This window comes from Myotis nattereri, assembly GCF_964212035.1.
Source record: "Myotis nattereri genome assembly, chromosome: 5".
Classification (NCBI taxonomy): domain Eukaryota; kingdom Metazoa; phylum Chordata; class Mammalia; order Chiroptera; family Vespertilionidae; genus Myotis; species Myotis nattereri.
This window is the reverse complement of record NC_138080.1, coordinates 103,735,403-103,757,778: the sequence shown is the minus strand read 5'-3', so window position 1 is coordinate 103,757,778 and position 22,376 is coordinate 103,735,403. Positions and strand designations below refer to the sequence as shown.

Here is a 22,376-nt window from a genome sequence, read left to right as displayed (position 1 = left end):
AGTTATGTCCAATGGTGAAATAGTTGGAACTATTTTAAATTTCCATCAATAAGCAGATGGTTAAGTAAATTAAAGCATATCCACAAACTATAATTCCATTAAGCCATTAAAAAGTATGAGAGATCAATATGTTTTAACACAAAGAACTTGAAAAAAATATATAGTTGTGAAAAGTAAGACTCCAAACAATAATTGTTTTTTTATTTAACCTGCTCACATAGAGCCTACCATGTCCCAGGCATTATTCTAACCGTCTCACAAATTTTTACTCACTTAACCTCCCGTCACATTCTTATGAGATGGGAAGTTTGCAAACTGGGAAACTAAGTCACAGAGAGGTCAACTAAGCAGTGCAAGGTCACACAGGTGACCAGTGCCAACAGTCTGGCTTAAGCATCTGCACACTCAACCAGCAAGCACTATGTGTGAGTGGGAATGCGCTTCTGTGTTGTGTGTCTATGTGTTTGTAAATCTGCAGGATATGGGTGGGAAGGATAAACCCCAGAGTCTTCAGAGTGGTTGCTTCTGATGAGGGGTCTAGGTAGGGAAATAGAGGAAGACAATGTTCACTGTTCAATTTAAATGTGCATCTATTATTTAAAAATTTAATATTTGTTATAATATTAATATTCCACATTTTAAAAAACAAACAAAAAAAATACCCACAAAAGAACATAGCATTTCTTGAGCACCTGTTGGTTGCTAGGCACTAGGTTAGGCATTGCTTGGGGCAGGGATGGAAGAAAGATATAAAATAAAAAAAAGAAATATGAAAAAGAATCATATCTGCCCTCAGTCAGCCCACAGGCTAGGTAGGAAGAGATGGATGGATTAAAATTTTGATTAATGACTACTTACTTTTAATCACTTATTCTGGACTAGATCCTATACCAATCACTTTTTCTTAAGAAACCATCACGATAATTCTGATAAGTAAAAAATATTCCTCTTGTTTTACAACTGAGGAAACCAAGGCTCAGAAAGGTGAAATGACCTTTCCAATATCGATCAGATAGTCAACGGTGACCTTGGTAACCAAAATGATCACTGTTCAATATTTCTCTGGGGAGAGGCATTGCGACATGGCCTCAGGCATCCCGTGTAGCCATGGACAAGCATTACCCAGGGCATTTGTTTCTGCCTACTCTCCTGAAGAAGTTTAAGGCTCAAGAGCTCCTAGGAGGGGACAGGTAAGAAAGACAAGGATTTTTTTTTTTTTTGGGGGGGGGGGCGGTCATTTCCTCCCAGAAGCCAAACCAGGCTGCAAGGAGGCAAAGTTGCAAACTGTGGCTGCGATCAGACAAATCCATCATCTCAGTGGGAGAAGCACCTGTCTCCTGGCTCTCAAAGAGAGATGCAAATTGCCCTCAGATTTTGGCCTGTCAGGCCCCGTCACAGCTGTGCCTGACTCCTTCTGGGACGGTCATGTGCAGCCCCGCTTCCCACCCTAAACACAATGCAGCCTGGTGTCCAGGGTGTGCTTTTTCCTCTAAATGTGTACTGTTTCTGAGGGCCCTCCATGAGCATCCACCCTCTAAATGTGTACTGTGTCTGAGGGCCCTCCATGAGCATCCACCCTCTAAATGTGCAGTGTTCTCAGAGCCTGAGCACAGCCAGACCAGCGGTTCTCTGCCCTGGCCACATGCTAGTCACCAGGGACCTTTTACAAAGCTCAGCGCCCACCCTGGGGGTGTAACATCGCATTTTCAGGGGTGGAAGCCAGGCAGCAGCATTTCCCTGCTTACGTTCGCCAAGTGACTCTAATGTGCAGCCAACATTAAGAACCACTGGCTTCGTCCCCTGCTCTGCAAACTTCAATACGTGTGGGAACACCTGGGCACTGTGCTAATCATTCTGACTCCACAGGTTTGGCTAGGGCTCAAGAGTCTGCATTTCTAACAGGCTCCCAGGTGAGGCTGACACTGCCGGTACTTTGAGAAGCAAAGGTACAGCCGTGGGCAAACTACGGCCCGTCCGGCCCGTTTGAAATGAGTAAAACTAAAAAAAAAAAAGACCGTACCCTTTTATGTAATGACTAGGGGCCCGGTGCACGAAATTCGTGCACTGGGTGTGTGTGTGTGTGTGTGTGTGTGTGTGTGTGTGGTGGGGGAGTGTCCCTCAGCCCAGCCTGCCCCCTCTCACATACTGAGAGCCCTCAGGCGTTGACCCCCATCACCCTCCAATTGCAGGATTGGCCCCTTGCCCAGGCCTGACGCCTCTGACAGAGGTGTCAGGCCTGGGCAGGGGACCCTCATTTCCCCCCATCACTGGTTCTGCCCCCAGGCCAGGCCTGATGCCTCAGCCAGAGGCGTAGACCCCCATCACCCTCCGATCGCCTGATTGGCCCCTTGCCCAGGCCTGACGCCTCCGCCAGAGGTGTCAGGCTTGGACAGGGGACCCCCATCTCCCCCCGATCACTGGCTCTGACCCCCGCCCAGGCCTGAAGCCTCTGGCCCAGGAATCATGCCTGGGCAGGGGACCCCCATCTCCCTCTGATCTCTTGCTCCACCCCCTGCCCAAGCCTGACGCCTCTGACCCAGGCTTCAGGCCTGGGCAAGGGGACCATCATATCCCTCCAATCCCCAGCTCTGCCCCCCACCCAGGCCTGATGCCTCGGCCAGAGGAGTTGGCCCTCATCACCCTCCGATCACCAATCACCGATCGGCCTCTTGACCAGGCCTGAGGCCTCCAGCAGAGGTGTCAGGCCTGGGCAGGGGATCCCCAGCTCCCCACGGTTGCAGGCTCCGCCCCTGCCCAGGCCTAACGCCTCTGGCCAAGGCATTAGGCCTGGGCAGGGGACTCCCAGCTCCCTGTGATCTCCCGCTCTGCCCCTGCCCAGGCCTAACGCCTCTGGCCAAGGGATTAGGCCTGGGCAGGGGACCCCCAGCTCCCCGCGGTTGCAGGCTCTGCCCTTGCCCAGGCCTAACGCCTCTGGCCGAGGCGTCCGGCCCAGGCAGCGGGGACCCGCAGTGGCAGCGGGGGGCGCCGCGATCTGCGGGCTCCGCCCCTGCCCCTGCAGGATGCCTCTGGCTGAGGCCCGGGCAGCGGGGACCCGCAGCTGCAGTGGCCCCGCGATCGTGGGCTCCGCTTTAGGCCCAGGCAAGGGACCCCTAGCTCCTGGGACTGCCAGCTTCAACCGTGCCCAGCTCCCAATGCTGGCTCCACCCCTACTTCCTGCTATCACTGGCCAGGGAGGCAAAGGCACCTGATTCTCCGATCATGGCTGGGGGGCAGGGCAAAGGCGGCCCCAGGGCCGCCTTTGCCCTGCCCCCCACCTCTTAGCTCCCCCCTGGGTTTCCGATCACTGTCAGTGGAAGGGGGCTTCTTCTTGCTTTCCCTTTCGCCTCCCTGCATTGTGCCTACGTATGCAAATTAGCCGCCATCTTTGTTGGCAGTTAACTGCCATCTTAGTTGGCAGTTAATTTGCATATAGCCCTGATTAGCCAATGAAAAGGGTAGCGCTGTACGCCAATTACCATTTTTCTCTTTTATTAGTGTAGATGTTTACTTTGAATTTATATTAGTTCACACAAACACTCCATCCATGCTTTTGTTCCGGCCCTCCGGTCCAGTTTAAGAACCCATTGTGGCCCTCGAGTCAAAAAGTTTGCCCACCCCTGGTTTAGGAGAACAAAGTCTTGGTTTTCTTCGTTTCTCTATTCTTTAGGTAAGAGGTAAGAAAGCTGCTCATTATGGCCTAGGAATGTGAGATAAATGAGCAGACTGGTTTGAAATCATCCATCCGTTCACCATCCATCCACCCACCATGCATCCATCCTCTAAATGTGTTCTGTTCTAGAAACTCCAGAGTCACTGACCCCTGGGATATCTAGCAAAGGAAGCAGATACAGAAATAAAAACGTACCATAATATATCATGGTGCTACCATGTACTGAGTACTTCCTGTGTTCCAGAGGCTGTGCTAAGCCCGCTTTATTGATTTCCTTGCTTAATACTCACAAAATCTCCTTGGGTAGGCATTATGAAGCCCTGCATTTACAGATGAGGCCCCTGGGGCTGGGCTTGGATCCTGGCCCTGCCAAGGTTACTCAGCTGTTCCTCCCCTTTGAGGCCCAAAGGGGAGAAGAAGTGACAGTGAGAAAGCTGTGGAAATCTCCAGGCCGCTCAGGTAATTCCTCACTCCGTGGAAGGAGGGTGGTGGTGTCTATGCCTGCCTTAGGGGGCCGGGGGTAACTGCACTTCAAATTGGTTGTCATTCCACATGGAGGGTCCTCAGAAGCAGGAACCTGGAACATGCCCTTCAGCTGCACTGACAGAGCTGACTGTCACTGCTCCTTTTAAGACTATGTGTGGAACTAGTTGGGTGGGCCTCAGACCCCAGGACACACATTTTCTGTCTTCTTTAGACTTCTGCGCCTCCCTACTTCTAGAAATACTAGAGGCCCGGTGCATAAAATTTGTGCACTGGGGGGGGGGGTTGTCCCTCAGCCCAGCCTGCACCCTCTCCCTGGAACATCCCTCTCACAATCCGGGACTGCTGGCTCCCAACCGCTCACCTGCCTTCCTGCCTGATTGCCCCTAACTGCTTCTGCCTGCCAGCCTGATCACCCCCTAACCACTACCCTGCCAGCCTGATCGATGCCTAACTGCTCCCCTGCTGGCCCAATTGCCCCCAACTGCCCTCCCCTGCTGGCCCGGTCTCACCCCTAACTGCCCTCCCCTGCTGTCCTGGTCACCCCTAACTGCCCTCCCCTGCTGGCCTGATCTCCCACAACTGCCCTACCCTGCCAGCCATCTTGTGGCTGTGGGCGCCACCATCTTTGAGGGTGGAGCAGTCAATTAGCATATTCCTTCCTTATTGGCTGTGGGTGCCACCATTTTTTAGGGCGGGGCATCAATTAGCATATTATCTCCTTATTGGCTGTGGGTGCCACCATCTTTGCGATGACGTGAGGTTCAGTTAGCATATTCCCTCTTTATTAGATAGGATTCCCAAGCAGATGGAATACAGGAGAGCAGAGAGCATCTCACTTCTAACTTTAATGTGGGACTGTCACTTTAAGACAGATATGGACGGGCTGGGGGCAGTGAGGATGACTAGCCTGGTGGGCTCGTAGCTTCAAATGACCCCATTACTATCCACTTGGAGATGAATAATAATGATAGTTAATATTTCTGGACTATCTATGAGCCAAGCATTTTTACATGAGTTTTCTTGGTTATCTCAACAAAAACTCTAAGCTCACTCTGGACTGTGAGTTTATCCCCACTGTGCAGATAAGGACACTGAGGCTGAGAGAGTTCAAAGGAAGAAGCAGGGGCTGGGCCGCTGGACGTCCCATGGGGTCCTGCCTCCTCGGGCTTGCCTTGATTGGTTTTGTAAAAATCATTCACACCTCTGACTTAGGAGAAAAATAATGAGCTGATTCTCATTTCCTCAGCCTCTGAGGGTTCCTTTTATAAATATTCACTCAGGAAGGATTTGAAAATCCCGCTGATCATCTGAAGACTGCCACAGGGCCCCATCCGCTCATAAAAATGGAAATTGCCAGCAGTATATGTGCTTTCACTTCTGGTCAATATTTAGATTTTCCTTTTTCGAACTTTAAGGAAAACATTGACTCAGGCAAAATGTCATCCCCCAGCGGCTTTTGTGCTCTAGGTGTTTAGTGAGGGCTGTGCAGGTACAGGAGGCAGTGGGGCCCGCTGGGATGCTGCTACCTGGGGCTCCATTCTGCCTGCTTGGTGGGACCAGAAGGGTCCTTGTGAGGGTTAAAGCAAGGCCTTCGGTTTGCTTTTGTTGTTAAAGTTAAAATACTCAAAGAAGATTGGAGGAAGCATCCAAAATTAGAGTTCTATCAGATAATAATACAAATCAAAGAATCTACAATTAGGGGGACATTTGGGATGCCTGAGTCACATTCCTAAACCAGGGGAGAATTCTTGGGGGTGGGAGGTAGGAAGGTAGCAACTACCATGACAGAAACTGAGAGTGCACTTATTGAGCTGTTTACCTGTTGTGTGCCAGGTGCTTTATCGTTATTCTGTTTTCAAAGTAACCCCAGGAGGCTTATTCTCCCCATTGCACAGATGGGGAAAGGAAGCCAAAGATGTTGCAGGCGGGGCCCAATGCCCTGCAGCTGCCAAGAGATGGAACCAGGGATAAAACCCAGTGTCTTTCTCCAAAGATACGCACGTGGACAATATGCACATGAAAAGTTGCCCCATAGCCTCAGCCATCAAGGAAATGCAAATCAACACCTCACACCCGCTAGGACTGCTGTGGTCAGCCAGACCCACATTAATGCATGTTGAGGAGGTTGTGGAGACATGGGAGCCTCATGCACTGCTGGTGGGAGAGTGAGTGGTGCAGCCACTGGGGAAGAGTCTGATGGTTCCTCAAAAGGTTACATGTTGATTCCCATACGACCCAGCAAATTCACTCCCAGGTGTCCGCCCAAGAGAACGGCAAACATATGTCTACACCAGCGGTTCTCAACCTGTGGGTCACGACCCCTCTGGCGGTCGAAAGATCCTTTCACAGGGGTTGCCTAAAACCATCCTGCATATCAGATATTTACATTATGATTCATAACAGTAGCAACATTACAGTTATGAAGTAGCAACAAAAATAATTTTATGGTTGGGTCACAACATGAGGAACTGTATTTAAAGGGCCAGAAGGTTGAGAACCACTGGTCTACACAAATCCTGTGCATGAATGCTCGTAGTGGCATCATTCCTAATAGCCAACAAGTGGAAATGAATGAATGTCCATCGACACATGAATGAATAAACTAAATGGGTATAGCCAAACTGGAATATTATTTGGCAAAAAAAAGTGAATTACTGACACATGCTATAGCACAGATGAACCTGAAAACATGCTATGTGAAAGAAGCCCATCAAAAGGACCACATATTGCATAATGCCATTTATACAAAATGGCCAGAACAGACAGCTCTATAGAACCCGAAAGTGGGAGGGAGGAGATGGCTAAGGGGTAAGTGGCAAGGGCTTCTTTCAGGAGGTAACAAAAAGGTTCTAAAATTGATTGCGGTCAAGGTTGCACAGCTCTGGGAATATACTAAAAGCCATTGAATTGTACACTTAGGTGACTTGTATGGTATGCAAATTATAAGCTGTTAAAACAAAACTAAACAAAACAGAACAATCACTTGTCTCCAAGTCCAGTGCTTCTGGGAGCTGTGCCCTGTCTACGGCTGGGTCAGGCAGAGCCAGGCGTGGGTCCCAGCTTGTCCACTCACTGACTTGACCTCGTTCCCTTGGACAAGAGACTTCCTGAACCTCAGGGCCCCCTCTGCGAAGTAGGGACCAAAGAGTAAACTCGCCTGAACGAGCCAATGCAGGCAGGGTGCTGAGCATGGCATCCGAGCACTGCATGTGTGCGGACGTGATGCTCGTGATCAATATCTGTCATCGATTGAAAAGGAAGACAGGAGAACAGCGAGAATCATTCCGCAGCCAAGATCATGAAGATGAACGTGTGGGTAGACTAGTTCCCTCTTTCCAACAGCAAAGTTTCTTTCTATCTCTCCCATTCGATCACCATCAAAGCAGTGGCCACGCCAGCGAGGGGTGTGAGGTTTCTCCCCACACGGGAGTTTCCTCCGTGCCCCTGAGCCTCCAGGCTGGCCTCCGGGGGTGGACAGAGCCCTGCAGCCCTGGGCACTGAACTCACATGGACTCCAGCAGCTGCATGTACTGCTCGTCCCCTCGGCCGCCTTCCACCTCGTGGTCCAGCTTGAGGATGATTTCGTTTTCAAACTGAAGAAGGCAGAGACGAAAATCAACAATCACATCGTTAGGAGGATGGATGTTGAAATTAGTTCATTATTTTAACCAAAAGGTTAGTGAGGACCCATCACCTCCCAGGTTTAGGGCTGGACCTGGGAATGCAGAATGAAACAGGATATTACGTGTGCCTTTTGGGAGTTCCCAGGGAGTGAAGAGAGAAGGTAGATGGTAAGGGCTGTAGCACAGAGAGGGAGAGAGAGAGAGGGGGGGAGGAGAGAGAGAGAGAGAGAGAGAGAGAGAGAGAGAGAGGAGGGGAAAGGGAGAGAGAGAACAGAGAGTCAGGGGCGGGGTCCTCCTGATTAGAGATGTTAACTGTGTTGAGACTGGGGCAGGAGTGGGCTCTGAGGTCAGGCCGTCTGGCTTTGCCTCCTCCATTCCCTCCACCACTGGAGGAAAAGGAGTAGGTCTTTCTAATCCTCAGTCATAGTTTGAACCAGGGCTCAGCAAACATTCTCTGCAAAGGGCCAGAGAGTAAATATTTCAGGCTTTGCTGGTTGGTCTGCCCCACCTATTCACCTCAGCTGTTGTGGCCCAAAAGCAGCCTTAAATGGTCCGTACAGATAGGGATGGCTGGATTCCATAAACCCTGGATTCCATGAACCATGGTTTATAAAGCAGACAGATCTGCCCTGTGGGGCCACAGCGTGTCATCCCCTGTAAATACAATTGGGGCTCTATAGCCTGGGCGGTTAGGGGGCAGGGAGATGGCATGTGCAAAGCCTCGGGAGCGCAGGGCCAGGTGTGCACCGGGCCAGCCTCTGTCCTCTGGTGATGATGGCTGAGGTTATTGTTACGCCTGCTGAGAGGTCCTGGAAAGCAACTTTGCGGACAAAAGCAGCATTTTTCTTGTCTGAGTTGCTCAGTGGTGGATTCTGGCACGATTCCTCAGGAGATGAACTCTCCTTTGGAGCAGAGGTGCTGATGGGTAAATAAGCACTTGACTGGGGGTCACAGAAGCACCTGCTGGGAGGGAAATTACAGGGTGCCGGGGTGGGGGGCGGGTGGTGTGGAGCCGGGTGACGAGGCCATCTGGATTTCAGACCCCAGTTCTGGGGTTCATCCTGGATCCAGCCATCGGGACTGCTTGGGGCTCGTGGGGGCCTTGCCTCCGCCCTTTCCTGGGCCACTTCCTCTGAATCAAACAGCCATGCCAGGGCTGCTCATCCCACAGCTGAGCAACCACCAAGCGCAGCAGCTGCTGTCCACCGGGAAGCTGCCCCATTAGTCAGCCTGATTGTCCTGTCTCTTTTGATAAGAGAGGAATGAAGAGAAGCAATTGGGGAACATGCTTAGAATGAGCACACGCCCGGAATGAGGAGCCCAAGGCTGACCCCATGCATGGAGAACAGGGGGTGCCTGTCATGGGGCTGTCACAGTAAGGAAATCCTTTAGGGCAGGAAAATCACTTTGCAGGCCAGCCTCTGAGGACACGAGGCCACCAAGCACCTGTCCGGGCCTAACCCCAAAAGGCCTGGAGCTCGTCCCTCTTCAGGACCATCGCACACCTGTCCCAGGACACCTCCTGAGCCAGCTGGTGCCCACACCTTTGAGGGGACATGTGAAGGGCACAGGGCATGAGAAAAGGCTGGAGAGCTTGACTGAGGTCGGGCAAGGAGGGCGCTGAATGCCGGCTAAGGGTTAGAGAACCAATGAGCCGGGGTGGGGGTGGGGGGCCAGATGCCTGAGGGACTTTAAGAAAAACTGTTTGGAATCTGCTGCCCTTTAAGTACCCATTTTAAGAAAAATTATCTGGGGGCAAGACATGGTATAGAATGAGGCAGAAATTCTGGGGAGAAGGGGAGGAGCCCAGTTGGGGGTAAATGCAGGAGAGAAGGTGGGGCAGGGAGGACAGGAGGGTGAGACCTGAGGGCACCACCAAGGCAGCCTTGCCGGGCCTGTGAGCCAGCCTCCCTACACTGGGTGAGCCTCCTGTGGAAGTGGGTGTGTACCCCACTGTCAGAAGCTTCTAGAGTGGCTGGGCCCAGAACGTGGTCCCCGTCCTTCACGTTTGGCAGGATTGTCACTGAAAACACTGGCCCCATGACCTGCCTTACACAGCTGCTCACTCCCTGCTTGCTGGGGAAGCCACCCATTCCAAGGGGGGCCATGGGTGCCCCCTGAGCGACAGGCCTCTGACCCCATCAGCCTTTGGTGCATGGCTGAGGGCGACACCAGGCAGGGTCTCTCTTTCTAGACTCTACAGATCTTCCGAGTCATCCTGGAAGAGGAAGCGCCAGACAGAGGCAGGCAGGTGTGAGATGGGCAGGGGGAGGGAAGCAGGATTCTCACACGATTGAGAAAGGGACTCAGCGCATGCACAGCAAGAAAGCACATTTTAATCTTGGCCTCGGGCAGGAGAGCGTGATAAAATACAGACCAAATCCGATCTGCCAGCTCATTCCGGGCGCGGAGCGCTGTCCCCACTGTGCCTCCCGTCAGGCCTGGGATGGAGCCGGGCAGATGGAAGGAGGGAGCATGATGAGGAAATGCGCAGGGGATTAGGAATGCTGGCTGAGTTTCCAGCCTCGTTTTTTTACCTTTTTGAAATCCCCACTCTTTTGATATTCACACAGCATCATGTCGAAGAAGATGGGGATGGTGGCTTTGCGGAGCTCGGCCTCGGGGATGAGTGTCATCTCTAGTATAGGGCCGACCATGCCCGGGATGAAGCAGATCTTGTTCTGGCCTGGAAGAGAAGAGGGGCAGGACACGTCAAACAGGCGGCATGATGGGCGTCCTCGTTCAGACCGCGCCTGGGGGAACAGTAAAGCGAAGGAGCACGCTGAAAACAATACTTCACGCTCGTACCGCTGTTTCCCCGGAGCCAGGCACCGTTCTGAGCACTTTACATACATTAACTCCTGCAGGAGGCGCATGCATCATCCCCACGAGCTCGTTATTAAGGGCGATAACAGCGGGTGGAAAGCACGCCACTGTTTACAAGGGTTTTCACCTGCGTCGATCTTTGCAAACAGGGCCCCGGACGGAGCACGTTAGCGACAGTAAATCACAGGGGCATGGAAAGTATGCCCGCCTGCAACAAGCCGTGCTTCTGAGATTTGGAAAACATGCTTTTATCAAGTGTTTCATGTAACAAGAAAAGGAAAAATTGCTAAGAACCGGCTGTCATAGTGCAGTCGGTGGAAGAGTCTGGGTTAAAGTGTTGCTTTAGGGCCAGAGGAGCCGCAGCTTCTCATTTCTGCCTCATTTCTGGCCACTCCTGAGCCCCTCCCCTCGCCCTTGGCATCCTAGCCACGCTGACCTATTGCAGTCCCACAAACTCACCTCGCTTCCTCCACTGCCAGGCCTGTGCACACCTTGCTCCTTGGCTGATAATATTTTCCCTGCTGCACCCCAACACCCCACCTTGTTACCACCTGGCTTCCCCTGGGTGGGTCCCACGGGATGGATGTGCTGAGCACAGCCCCCGCCACATGCCCAGCCCACCCCCGGCTGGTCAGACACACCTGCACTGGGTCCTTGTGTTCTGTCTTCTCACCCAAGTTTGCAACGATGTCATTTCTTTGGGGAATCATTTTTTAAAATGTATTTTTATTGATTTCAGAGAGGAAGGGAGAGGGAGATAGAGATAGAAACATCAATGATGAGAATCATTGATTGGCTGACTCCTGCATGTCCCACACTGGGAATCGAGCCTGCAACTTGGGCATGTACCCTGACTGGTAATTGAACAGTGACCTCTGGTTCATAGGTTGATGCTCAACCACTGAGCCATGCCAGCCGGGCTGTGGAATCATTTGACAAATGTCTGCCTCCCCCACTAAGAGTTTTGTGATAGTAATAACCATGTCTGTTCTCACCATTATATCATTGGCAGTGAGCACAAGACATCTATAATAATAAAAGCATAATATGCTAATTAGACCAGACATCCTTCTGGACGTGTGTCCGGGAATGTCCTTCTGGATGAAGCCAGGGCTGCTGCCGAGGGATGGAGGCAGCCGCAGCTGCAAGGGATGGATCCAGGCAGCCGCTGTGGCTGTGAAGGCCTACTCTTGCACAAATTTTGTGCATCGGGCCTCTAGTAGCAGATATTCAATTAATGCCCATTGAAGAAGGAAATACAATTGTTGAACTCCTGCACTCTCTAGCTCTTGATTTGTATATGCATCTTATAAAAATGCAATAGCAATGCCCCCCTGTAGAGAAGACCATGTGAAAATGTGTGTGTGTACTCAGCACAGCACCCGGAAGAATCAGTGCCCAGGCAATGTGGCCCAGTGGCTAAGGGCACTGTTTTCGCAGGTAGGTTGCCTGACTCTGTTCACTGACTCCACCGTCAACCCGCTGTGTGATATTGGCCAAGTTATCTCATCTCATGGGGCCTCAGTGTCCTCATCTGTAACATGGGAGAAGAGTAGTATATTTCATAGGGTTGTTGTAAAGAGTAAATGAATTATTAGGTAGCAAGTGTCCAGGACAGTGCTTGGCAGGTGGCACACTTTATATAGTGTACGCTGCTGTGGTGATGTTTGGCCAAAATGAACTACGCAGGGCAGCCTTGCTGAGCAGAACTGAGCCCAGTCCTCAGCACACACATCGGACTGGCAGACAGGGGAAGGCAGATGGGCCCTTGGGGACCCCAGGACACCCAGAGAGCGAGGGCAAGCACATCTAAGCCAGCCTATCGCTGATACTGACACCCCGAGTTTCATCAGCAGCTTCCTCTTTCTCCCCCTGAGGTTCAGAGCCAAGAGCCATTCTCCCCACTGTCAGGACTAACACAGGTGGTCTCCCCCTGGGCCAGAGAGCTCCCAGGCACAGAGGCTCAGGTAGTATGGCATAGAGCCTGGCGCTGTGGCTTTCAATGAAAGCTGAAAAAAGGAGACAAGAGGGAAGGCAGCAAAAAAATGCATTTCCATTCCGCCTAAATGGGGCTTAATGTCGAAGTATTTCCCCAGAATTCAGATAAAAAAGCATCATCCTAGGGATCTATCCGGTTAGTGAGAATGAAATGGTAAAGTCAGGCAGAGAGTGAGTGAAAGATAAAGACACTTTCCCAGGATATCAGCTTCATTATGTGATGCATTTGGATTACACTCGAGCCTCAAGTCCTTGTTTTTGCCCAAATAGGAAAAAAAAATATCTTCCTTTCTTGCAGCTTTATAGTAATTGCTAATCTAGGTTTCTGATTTCGTCCTTCAAGATCCTTTAAACCCACAGTGGGGTTTTAAAATTCAAAGTCGAGTGCGGTAATAAGTAGAAGGTAAATGGGAAACTGTCAGATAAGCCACCACGGAATAGAGAAATTGCTTATGCAACAAAGGCCTTAGAATACCGGAGGGCACTGGGTATGAGAAGGATGTATTAAGGGGGTTTAAAATAAAGAGCAGGCATGCCATGGACCAGGGACTTCTTAGAGCTGCATTCTTTGCAGTCAGTTGATATTTAGAAGAATAGGAAGAAAGGAGAGAGGGAGATGCTGATCTCTGAACACGGTGTGATCTCAGTGGCCCCTTCAATGCCCCATGGAGAACTTTTACTCGTTTACATCAGATATGGAATTTTAGCACAACAGGTTTTGTGTTTAGGCAACCCAACTACGTGCGTGTCTTCATATACATAGATGCACAGGTGTGTGTGTGTGTGCACACACACACACACACAAACACACAGAATACATTTGTGGCTAATGGAGTGCAAACTCATTTTTTAGGGAAAAAAATCCTCATTCAACAGACACCTGCTGCTATATTTGAAAAAGAAAAAAAGGAAGGGAATTGGTGAGAGGGTCTTTTTCATATAATGGAAGCGGAATCTCACTGGGACCAGATGCCAATTAGAAAAGGCTTTTTAAAATGCCAATAAGCCAGCGGGATAAATGCGAACGCTGAGCTGCGCAGGCTGGGGAAAGACATGGCAATGAGGCACAGGAGCTTCGGGAGGTGGGTGGAAGGCAGGCCTGTGTCCTCCGGCCTCGGGACAATCTCTGAGGTGGCCTCTTCTATCGCCCCTCTCAGGAGAAGATGGTGAGAATGAATGCCGAGGGTCTGAGGGCCCTGAGATGATCTTGCAAAATAGGAAGAAAGAAGGAAGGCTAAATGAAAGGGAGGGGAGGAGAGAGGGGGAGACCACCGGGACCTCGTGAGAATGGAGTTGGGCAAGTCACCGGCTGCATGAGGGATGGGACAGAAGGGACACTCCAGCTGAGAGTATAGGGCTCTCTGGTCCTGGCACAGCCTTGGAAATGAGCAGGAAGGAGGGCAACTAGGATCCCGGGATTTCCCAGTGCTGTGGCCTCCTGAGGACTCTGAAAGAAAGCTGGGCTGGTCAGCCAAGGTCACGCATTCAGCTCAAACTGGGAGGGAAGAACCCAGATCCCTGGTCCCTCAGCACTGCTTGGAGATGGGCAGTCAGCTCTCTCTCATCGCCCAGAACGTGCCCTGCCCCAGGCCCTGCAGAAGCTGAGCCCCACAACCTGATGTCTGTTGAATGAGGATTCCGCCCCTGCCTCTCTATGGCTGTGTGGGCTCCATGGCTGTGTGGGCTCCGTGGCTGTGTGGGCTCCCTGACTCTGTGGGCTCCATGGCTGTGTGGGCCCCATGGCTGTGTGGGCTCCATGGCTGTGTGGGCTCCGTGGCTGTGTGGGCCCCATGGCTGTGTGGGCCCCATGGCTGTGTGGGCTCCCTGACTCTGTGGGCTCCTCCGTGGCTGTGTGGGCTCCGTGGCTGTGTGGGCCCCATGGCTGTGTGGGCCCCATGGCTGTGTGGGCTCCCTGACTCTGTGGGCTCCGTGGCTGTGTGGGCCCCATGGCTGTGTGGGCTCCATGGCTGTGTGGGCTCCGTGGCTGTGTGGGCCCCATGGCTGTGTGGGCCCCATGGCTGTGTGGGCTCCCTGACTCTGTGGGCTCCTCCGTGGCTGTGTGGGCTCCGTGGCTGTGTGGGCCCCATGGCTGTGTGGGCCCCATGGCTGTGTGGGCTCCCTGACTCTGTGGGCTCATCCATGGCTGTGTGGGCTCCGTGGCTGTGTGGGCTCCCTGACTCTGTGGGCTCCGTGGCTGCGTGGGCCCCATGGCCGTATGGCATGCCTGTGGGTTACCTTCCCTGAGCCTCTGTTATCTCATCTGTGAAATGCAGGTACTAATATTCCCTGCCTGGTAGAATTGTTGAGAAGCTTAAAAGACTTAATATAAACAAGGGCTTTGCATGGCGCCTGCTCGTTAGAGAGGCTCCGTAGTGTCCACACTGGCTGTGATGATGATCTTGGTGACTGTCAGTGCCCTGAGCTCAGCCTGTGCTGGGCTCTGGGAAAAGCATGAAAGACATGCGCCGGCCTCATGGAGCCGGCTGCGGCTTTTCATGAACTTCCAGGCCAGTCCGTTTCTTTGTTCCCCTCTGGGGTAAAGAGCTGGCCTGGGGAGAGGGTCAGGATAGATGTATCTTGCCTCCCATGGCTGACATTCACAACCCTGCAAGCCCTCTCTATCCATCTAAATACTTTATAATCTGTCCTGAAAGGCAGGTGCAAAGCCTCAATCTGTCATGTTGAGCCCCAGTTTACACCTTCCATGGTCTGCCGCTCTCAGCATGGGCCCTGAAGGCAATGCTCCCTCTCCGCTGCCTACCTCGTTCTCTCCCCTGCCTGCGCTCCCTCCATTGACTCCCACTCCTCTGGCACACACTCACCCAACTTGGGCCCGCACACACACCCTCCTCTGTCCACCATGCTCTTCCATCCCTCTCCCTGACACCTTCCCCACTGTGAACCTACCCTCCACAGGGCCCCCTCCCCACAGGTAAACCCTACTATTGTGTAAGGTCATTCTAGCCCATATGGAAGCCACCAGCCACATGTGTACTTTGAGTCCAAGTTGAGATGTGTTATAAGAATATAAAACCGACTAGATTTCAAAGAACGAGTACTAGGGATAAAAAGTTAATATCTCAATAATGTCTGTGTCGATTATATGTTAAAATAATAATACTTTGGGAAACAGGGTTAAATAAAATATATTATTAATATTAATTTCACCCTTTCTCTTTTACTTTTTAAAAATGTGGATACTAGAGCGTTTAAATTTAGATGGTGGCTCACATTCTAGTTCCATGGGGTGGTGCTAGTCTGGAGCACAGGGCTCGCCTCTTCCTCAGGGAGGCCATCTTCAGTGCACTCGCTTTGTGTGGGGGGGTCTCCTTTATAGACTCTCTGGTTGCCCCATGCTTCTGCTCTACAGTTATTTCCCATTTGCAACCATCATTCAATAGCTCTGCAATGAGTGTGTCACTATTCAGCGTGACCATCATGAGTCCCTGAACCGCTCACCCGTTTTCAGTAATAGCCTGCACCACTGGCACAGTGCCTGGCATTTAGAGGCACGTGTGTTAGTTTCTTGTTGCTGCTGCTGTGAATCACCACACACTTAGTGGCTTAACACAACACAAATTTGTTACCCTATTAGAGGCCCGGTGCACGAAATTTGTGCATGGGTAGGGTCCCTAGGCCTGGCCGGCAATCAGGGCCAATTGGGGCCTTCCAGCTGCCAGCCAGGGACCTTCCTTTGTTCTATGCCAACCCCTGGTGGTCAGCGCATGTCATAGCGAGCGATTGAACTCCCCATCTCTTGGTTGAACTTCCGAGGGGACACTTTGCATATTAGGCTTTTATATATACAGAATACTTCTGGAGAGCAGAAGTCAGAAATGAGTTTCACTAGGCTGAAATCAAAGTACAATCAGGGCTGAGTTCCTTCTGGAGGGTCTTAGGGAGGATCGGTTTCCTTCTGTTTTCCAGCTTCAGAGGCCACCTACATTCCTTGGCTTATGGCTCCTTCCTCCCTCTTCAAAGCTGGCAATGTAGCTTCTTAAAACCTCTCCTGCCCCGCCGCCTCCCTTTTTCACTTATAAGAACTCTGTAATTGCAGTGGTTGTACCTTGATAGTCCAGGATACTCTCACCATTGGCAAGAACCTTAACCTAATCAGGCCTGAAAAATCCACTTTGCCACTTAAGGTTAATATATGCACAGGTTCTGGAGATTAGGGTGTGGACCTCTTTGGGGAGCTATTATTCTACATACCACAGTGCTCAGTTCTTGTTCATAAGTGAATAAATGAATGAACGGATGGGTGGGTAGATAGATTGATAGATAGATGCTTCTCTAATCCCATTTCCTATTTCTTCCCAGCAGCTTCTTCCCAACCCCAGGAAGCCATGCTTGCTTAGGCTGGTTGCTCTCCTGAAATGCCTGCCCTTTCCCCCTTTCTTTCGGTCCTGACATGGGCCACTTAGGGGTCTAACTCAAGAGTCCTTTACCCTGATAGAGTCCTTTCTCCCTCCTTATTGTCCTGACGTATCTCCCATTTGCCTGAACTCCTGAGCTTTGACCACATATTTCACCTTCAAGAACATACTCTTGGTTTGACCTTTAATTTTTAGTTTGTTCTACTTGTAGCTCTAGATGGTGGCTCTTCCTGGCAGGACAGGGACTGCACCTCATACTTCTCCAACTCTCCCTCCCTACCCTGGAGTTTAGGGCCACGCTGGGTGCTCTGTAGATGCTTAAAAAGTAATGACCCAGTTGCTCTCACAGCTCTGCCAGAAGCAACCTCCCACAAGTGAGGCCATGACACCAGCCACTGGAGTTTGTTAACACAGTTGCTGTATGTTAATGTGGGGTGAATGTGGGGTGTTCAAGTGCAGAGTCATTTTGACAAAATGTGCATTACTTTACCCCAAGCAGAAACAAATGTTAGGATGCTACACTCTCAGGGAAAGTACATTGCATTTGGCATCTTCCCAGGACCCAAAAGCACAAATGGCATTAACCTTTTAGTGGCAGGTCCCAGAGCAACATGTGGTCCTTCTCCCCATCAAGTCTTCCCTGCACCTACCATATCTCACAAAAGTGACACACACACACACACACACACACACACACACGCACTTAGTCTAGACTTTCCCCTGAAGAATGTTAAATAATCTTCAAGACTGAGATTATTGTTGCAATTAGCTATCTCCTAATCACAGGCTTGCTCAAATCTTTCCTGATGAGAAGAAGAAGAGGATGATACTGATGATCATGGTGATGATGCCCTGATTGCTTTGGGTATTAAAACAAAATTGAAAACTTAACATGCGTTATGATCTACTCATTATCAGGAGTCTCTGAAAAACATGGTAAGTTTGCTATTTTACAGCCTTTGAAAATAATATGCATATTCTGAAATAAAATTCCTGTCAGAGCATTGGACTTGGGGGTCAAGGTTCTTTCTGCTCAGCTGAGTCAGTGATTTGTTGTTGACCTTGGGAATGTCCTTGTGCCTCTCTGGGCCTCAGTGACCTCCCCTGGAAAATCGGGGGTTGAATGAGAGGATGTGGCAGTGAGGAAGGAATAGACGTCTGAGTACCGTGGCTAAATGGGTGGGCGCTGGTTTGGTGCTTCCTCCGGAGCTGCTCCTGCACCTTTATCACGTGACCTTGTCTTTGGGGCTTTGAGTGGACACTGCACATTCAGACGTCTTTGGGCAAAAGAACGTGTTGTGCTCATTGAATTTGTCCCACTCCCTTTTGTCTTAACTGGAAAAAAAATGCCTTCCTGAAGCCCCAGCAGGTGTGTTTCTGCTGATTCTCATCAGCCGGAGCTGGGTCACAGGGCGTCGCCTGCTAGAGGACATCATTAACCGAACAAATTGCGATCTTGAAAGACTGGGGCTCAGGTAGCCAGGGAGAAGGGAGAGAAGCTATTGTGCGGGCACTCAGGGTTGGCTACAGACAGCTGCTGAGCCCCACCCTGTCTGGGCTTCTGCGGAATTAGAATTGCACCTGGAAACCTGTCATTACCCAATGCCGTGTTCTCACTGCACCCGCCCCCAGTGCCCACAGGGATTCGTCCTGGTTTGGATTAGCAGGTTCAGCTCATTAGCATGCGGGAGGAAGATGCTAATGGCAGGGTGGGGTGGGGTGGGCGTGGGGAGCCATCCATTCACCCCGCCTTTCTGTTCTCTTGTCCCCAAGGGAAATGGGCAGGGAGGAGCTGCAAGGTAACTAATGAGCAACAGGCAAACCCCTTCAGGCTGATGATGTATTTTCCTCTTCCTGGGAGGCCAGGCCAGGAGGGAAGGTGGGTGGCCTTGTCTGTAAAAGCAGCCTTTGCTCGTATCTTCGGCAGTGGACATCGGCGGCTTTGTCTGACCTCTCATAAGCGGGGAAATGTTTTATTTTGAGAAACTCTGCCTCCCTGGATGGATGTGGGTTTGGTGGGAGCAGCAATGGAGAGGCCAGCCAAGGAATGGAGTCCCCTGGAGACTGGATCCTTGGCAGAGATGCAGGAATGGAACATCCTGAAGGCAAAGTCACCACCTGCCCCGTCCTTTGTAGCCTGGCTCTCCTCATCCTTCCCATAAGTAAGGATCCAGGCAGCCTCAGCCAGTGTCTGGTGCTTGTAACCCCCAAACCCTGACAAGTATGTCTTTTCATTGCATTATTCATCCTGCAGGGGTTCGCAAACAGCAAGGAGTCTGTTATACTTCAGGACAAATACTCGGGCCAGCGTGCTTGTCCGTATCCCCTCTAATCCGCTCTGTGACCTTGGCCGCACCTCTCTCTCCCTCAGAGCCTCCGCTTCCTCACTGGGAAAATGCCGGGTTAGACCACAACTGTAGCTTCAAACTATTATCTGAAGTGTTTCGGGATTTCTCCCCAGGAAATCCGCAGGGGGCCACGTGGGGAGCTCAGGAGCAGCCTATTATAATGGCTGTGGGGCCGGACCCCACTTCAATGACAATAGCTCAGCTTCCATCCAATTTACATACTGAGCATGAAATATTTTTTATTGGTCCTGGGCTAAAAATAAACGTTTGAAAAATGCTGGACAATATGATCTCTAAAGGGCCCTTCCAGCTCTGATATTCTGTGATTCTAAGCAGGTGGAATATTTGGTAACATCTTTTCATTCATCAGCATAATTGGGAGCGTAGGAAAGCCTGCCAAAACACCCTCTATATCTAAATAAAATCTGTGTGTGCAAAACAACGACAATGAAGGACATTCAGGGAAGAGCAGGCTGTGTAGAGAGCTGCAGACGAACAAAGCGCAGGTCCGGGCTTTGCTATTCTGGCAACGCCAGGGGTGTGGGTCTGGGGAACGAAGCCCACCAGGGCTTTACCTAGTCTTTGCTGCTGTAGCAAAAATGCAAACTCGTATGCAAACCAAATCTGGGTCCCCTGTTTCGCTGGGCACATTCAAGGTTTTAAAGACTTTCAATTAGTTATCAATATTCAAACATTGGAAAATGCATTTTAAAATCCCGGCCCCTGGCTTCTTCTAACAAACTAGAAGCTGTGACAACATCAGCCTGGCATTCTAATGGGACAGCAATCAGCAGAGCCCAGCGGCGATGGCCCCTTCCGGCTGGTGCGTCTGCTTCACTCTGCTCCCTGCCCAGCTGTGCCTCCCCATGCCCCTGACCCTGACTGAGCCCAGGTGCTGGCGACCAGGTAGGCCTGCGCTTGTATTATGCTTTTGTGTGTGTGTGTGTGTGTGTGTGTGTGTGTGTTTTCCCTAACGCAGAATAATGGTAAATAAAACATGAAATAGTTCTTATATCCCTGTCCTTATCCAACATGGAGAAACAAAAGATAAATTGAGAAAGGCGTGCTCCTCTAAAAAAACATGGCAGAGATGGTATTTCTTTATGACAGTGGTTTTCAAATAGGAGGAGTTTTGTGGGCGTGCACATGCACACAGACACACACATACACAGACACACACACACACATGCACAGCCCAACACCCCCCCCCCCCCCGGGAAAATCTGGCAATGTCCAGAGACGTTTGTGATTGTCACAACTAGGGTAAATGCTGTTGGGATCTAGTGGGTAGAGGCCAGGGATGCTATTGCATACCCTACAATGCACAGGGCAGCCCCTACAGCAAGGATTTCTCCGACCACGAATGCTGGCAGCACCCTGTTTTGTGGATTCCTGATGGTTTACATCCCCTGCCCCTTCACTCTTTTACATCACCTGCCAGGCCCCTGCCCTTCAGGTTCTGGTGACCCAGGCCTGGCACTGATGATGAAGGAGCCAGGACGGGAAAATGATTTCTGTCCTGATGGGGCAAGGGTGAAAATAATGATGACCATTCTGACATAGGTGTGGCCTCCATGAGTTCATTCTCTCCATTCTTGCCCTTAGGAGCCTCTTACGCACCCTGGGAGGAGGAGCCATTCCCCCAGCTCAGGCCCAGGGTCACTCAGTCCCCTTGTTTTGGGCCTCATAGCTTGTACATGACAGGGCAAGGCCCAGGGCAGACATGTGACAGTGTGTTCTGGGCCCGGTTCCCAGCTCTCCCTTTCATCTTATGAGCCAATCCACAGCCCTCCTGTTCTCAGTGTGTGCTCTCAGCCCGAGTCCAATGCTGCCAGCACAGAAGCCAGCCTGATCGTCTGCCCTGTGCTTCCCCTGCAAACCTGGAACTTGCTGGAAAGGGCAAGAAACTGCTGTCCAGGAAGAAGACGGGGACTGGAAGACACTAAGATGTCTGGGGAAGCAAGAAGCAAGGGCAGGGAGGTAACTTAAGTTGAACCCAAGAGATGGGCACAGTCCCTGCAAGTGTCATTCAAGCCTCAGGCAGAGCAGTGCAGCAGTGGAGAGTCGAGGACCCCAAACATCAGGGGCGGAAATGCCTCATTACTCATTACTATTCATCCATCCATCCATCCATCCATCCATCCATCCATGCATCCCTCCCTCCCTCCCTTTGCCCTCTCAGCACATATTAATGGAGCTCAGGCCTCGAGCAAGGTTTGTGGCCCTCATCCTCGTGGGAGCAAAACCAAGCTCTGGGATTTGCAGCTGTTTGATGTCAAGCATGTTGCTTCCCACTCTGAGTTTCCTGATCAATACGAGGAGGAGGAAGTTTTCCATCTTGCAGGAGGTAATGCGAGGGTTAAAAAAGATCACCTTAGCACAGGCCTGCCTCAGACTCTCAATAAATGTCTCCCCGAGTCCATCGCCCTCCTTCCTCCCACGGGTACCGCTCAGCTCAGACATGGTTCCTGTAGCTCAGTGAGGCAAGAGCAGCCTCTGGGGCCACCTTCCAGCTCTAGTCACGTCACAAAAGACCCTGCTCTTCCACAGAACCAATTCTCCCCCATGAGGTGGGGGGTCTTTTGTGGACCAGAACATCACATGAGAAGCGGATGCAGGACGGCCCACCAATCAGCAGGAAGCACTCGTGTGATGGACAGGGACGTGAGTTCCCACAGCAGTCCTGCCCTTCCTCCTTTTTATAAATCCAAATTTGACACCGTAACCCCTGACGGGTACCAAGCATAAGCAGATCTACAGCTGTTTGGGGTGGGAGGAGAGGGTGGGGACCCGCTCTCATCAGACACTCGTGGAGGACCTGGGGTTACGTAACAGTGATAAAGTGTTATTTCAAGATCCCACTGCTGACACCCCTGTGGCCCTCTAACAGATGGCCTTCAAGAAGGTGCGCGGCAGGTGCAGATGTGTCTGTCTGGAAGCGGGGTCTACTCACCAAGCTTGTACCACATATCGCGGATGGAGAAGCCAATTAGTCGCCGCATGTCCCCATACCTAGGAGGAACCAAAAAGGTCTGCTTCAGGCTCCGTC

The 22,376-nt window shown here is 51.2% G+C and overlaps 1 protein-coding gene across 2 annotated transcripts in view; it reads right to left on the bottom strand.

Moving 5' to 3' along the window:
• DOCK2 (dedicator of cytokinesis 2) overlaps positions 1-22,376 on the bottom strand; it is a 374,023-nt gene that overhangs the window by 42,078 nt on the left and 309,569 nt on the right. For both annotated transcript variants that reach the window (XM_081091711.1, XM_081091712.1), the window contains exons 32-34: positions 22,281-22,339; positions 10,317-10,465; positions 7,664-7,749 (exon numbers count right to left, since the gene is read on the bottom strand). In XM_081091711.1, the coding sequence (XP_080947837.1) occupies positions 7,664-7,749; positions 10,317-10,465; positions 22,281-22,339 (294 nt within the window). The remainder of the gene's footprint in view (positions 1-7,663; positions 7,750-10,316; positions 10,466-22,280; positions 22,340-22,376) is intronic.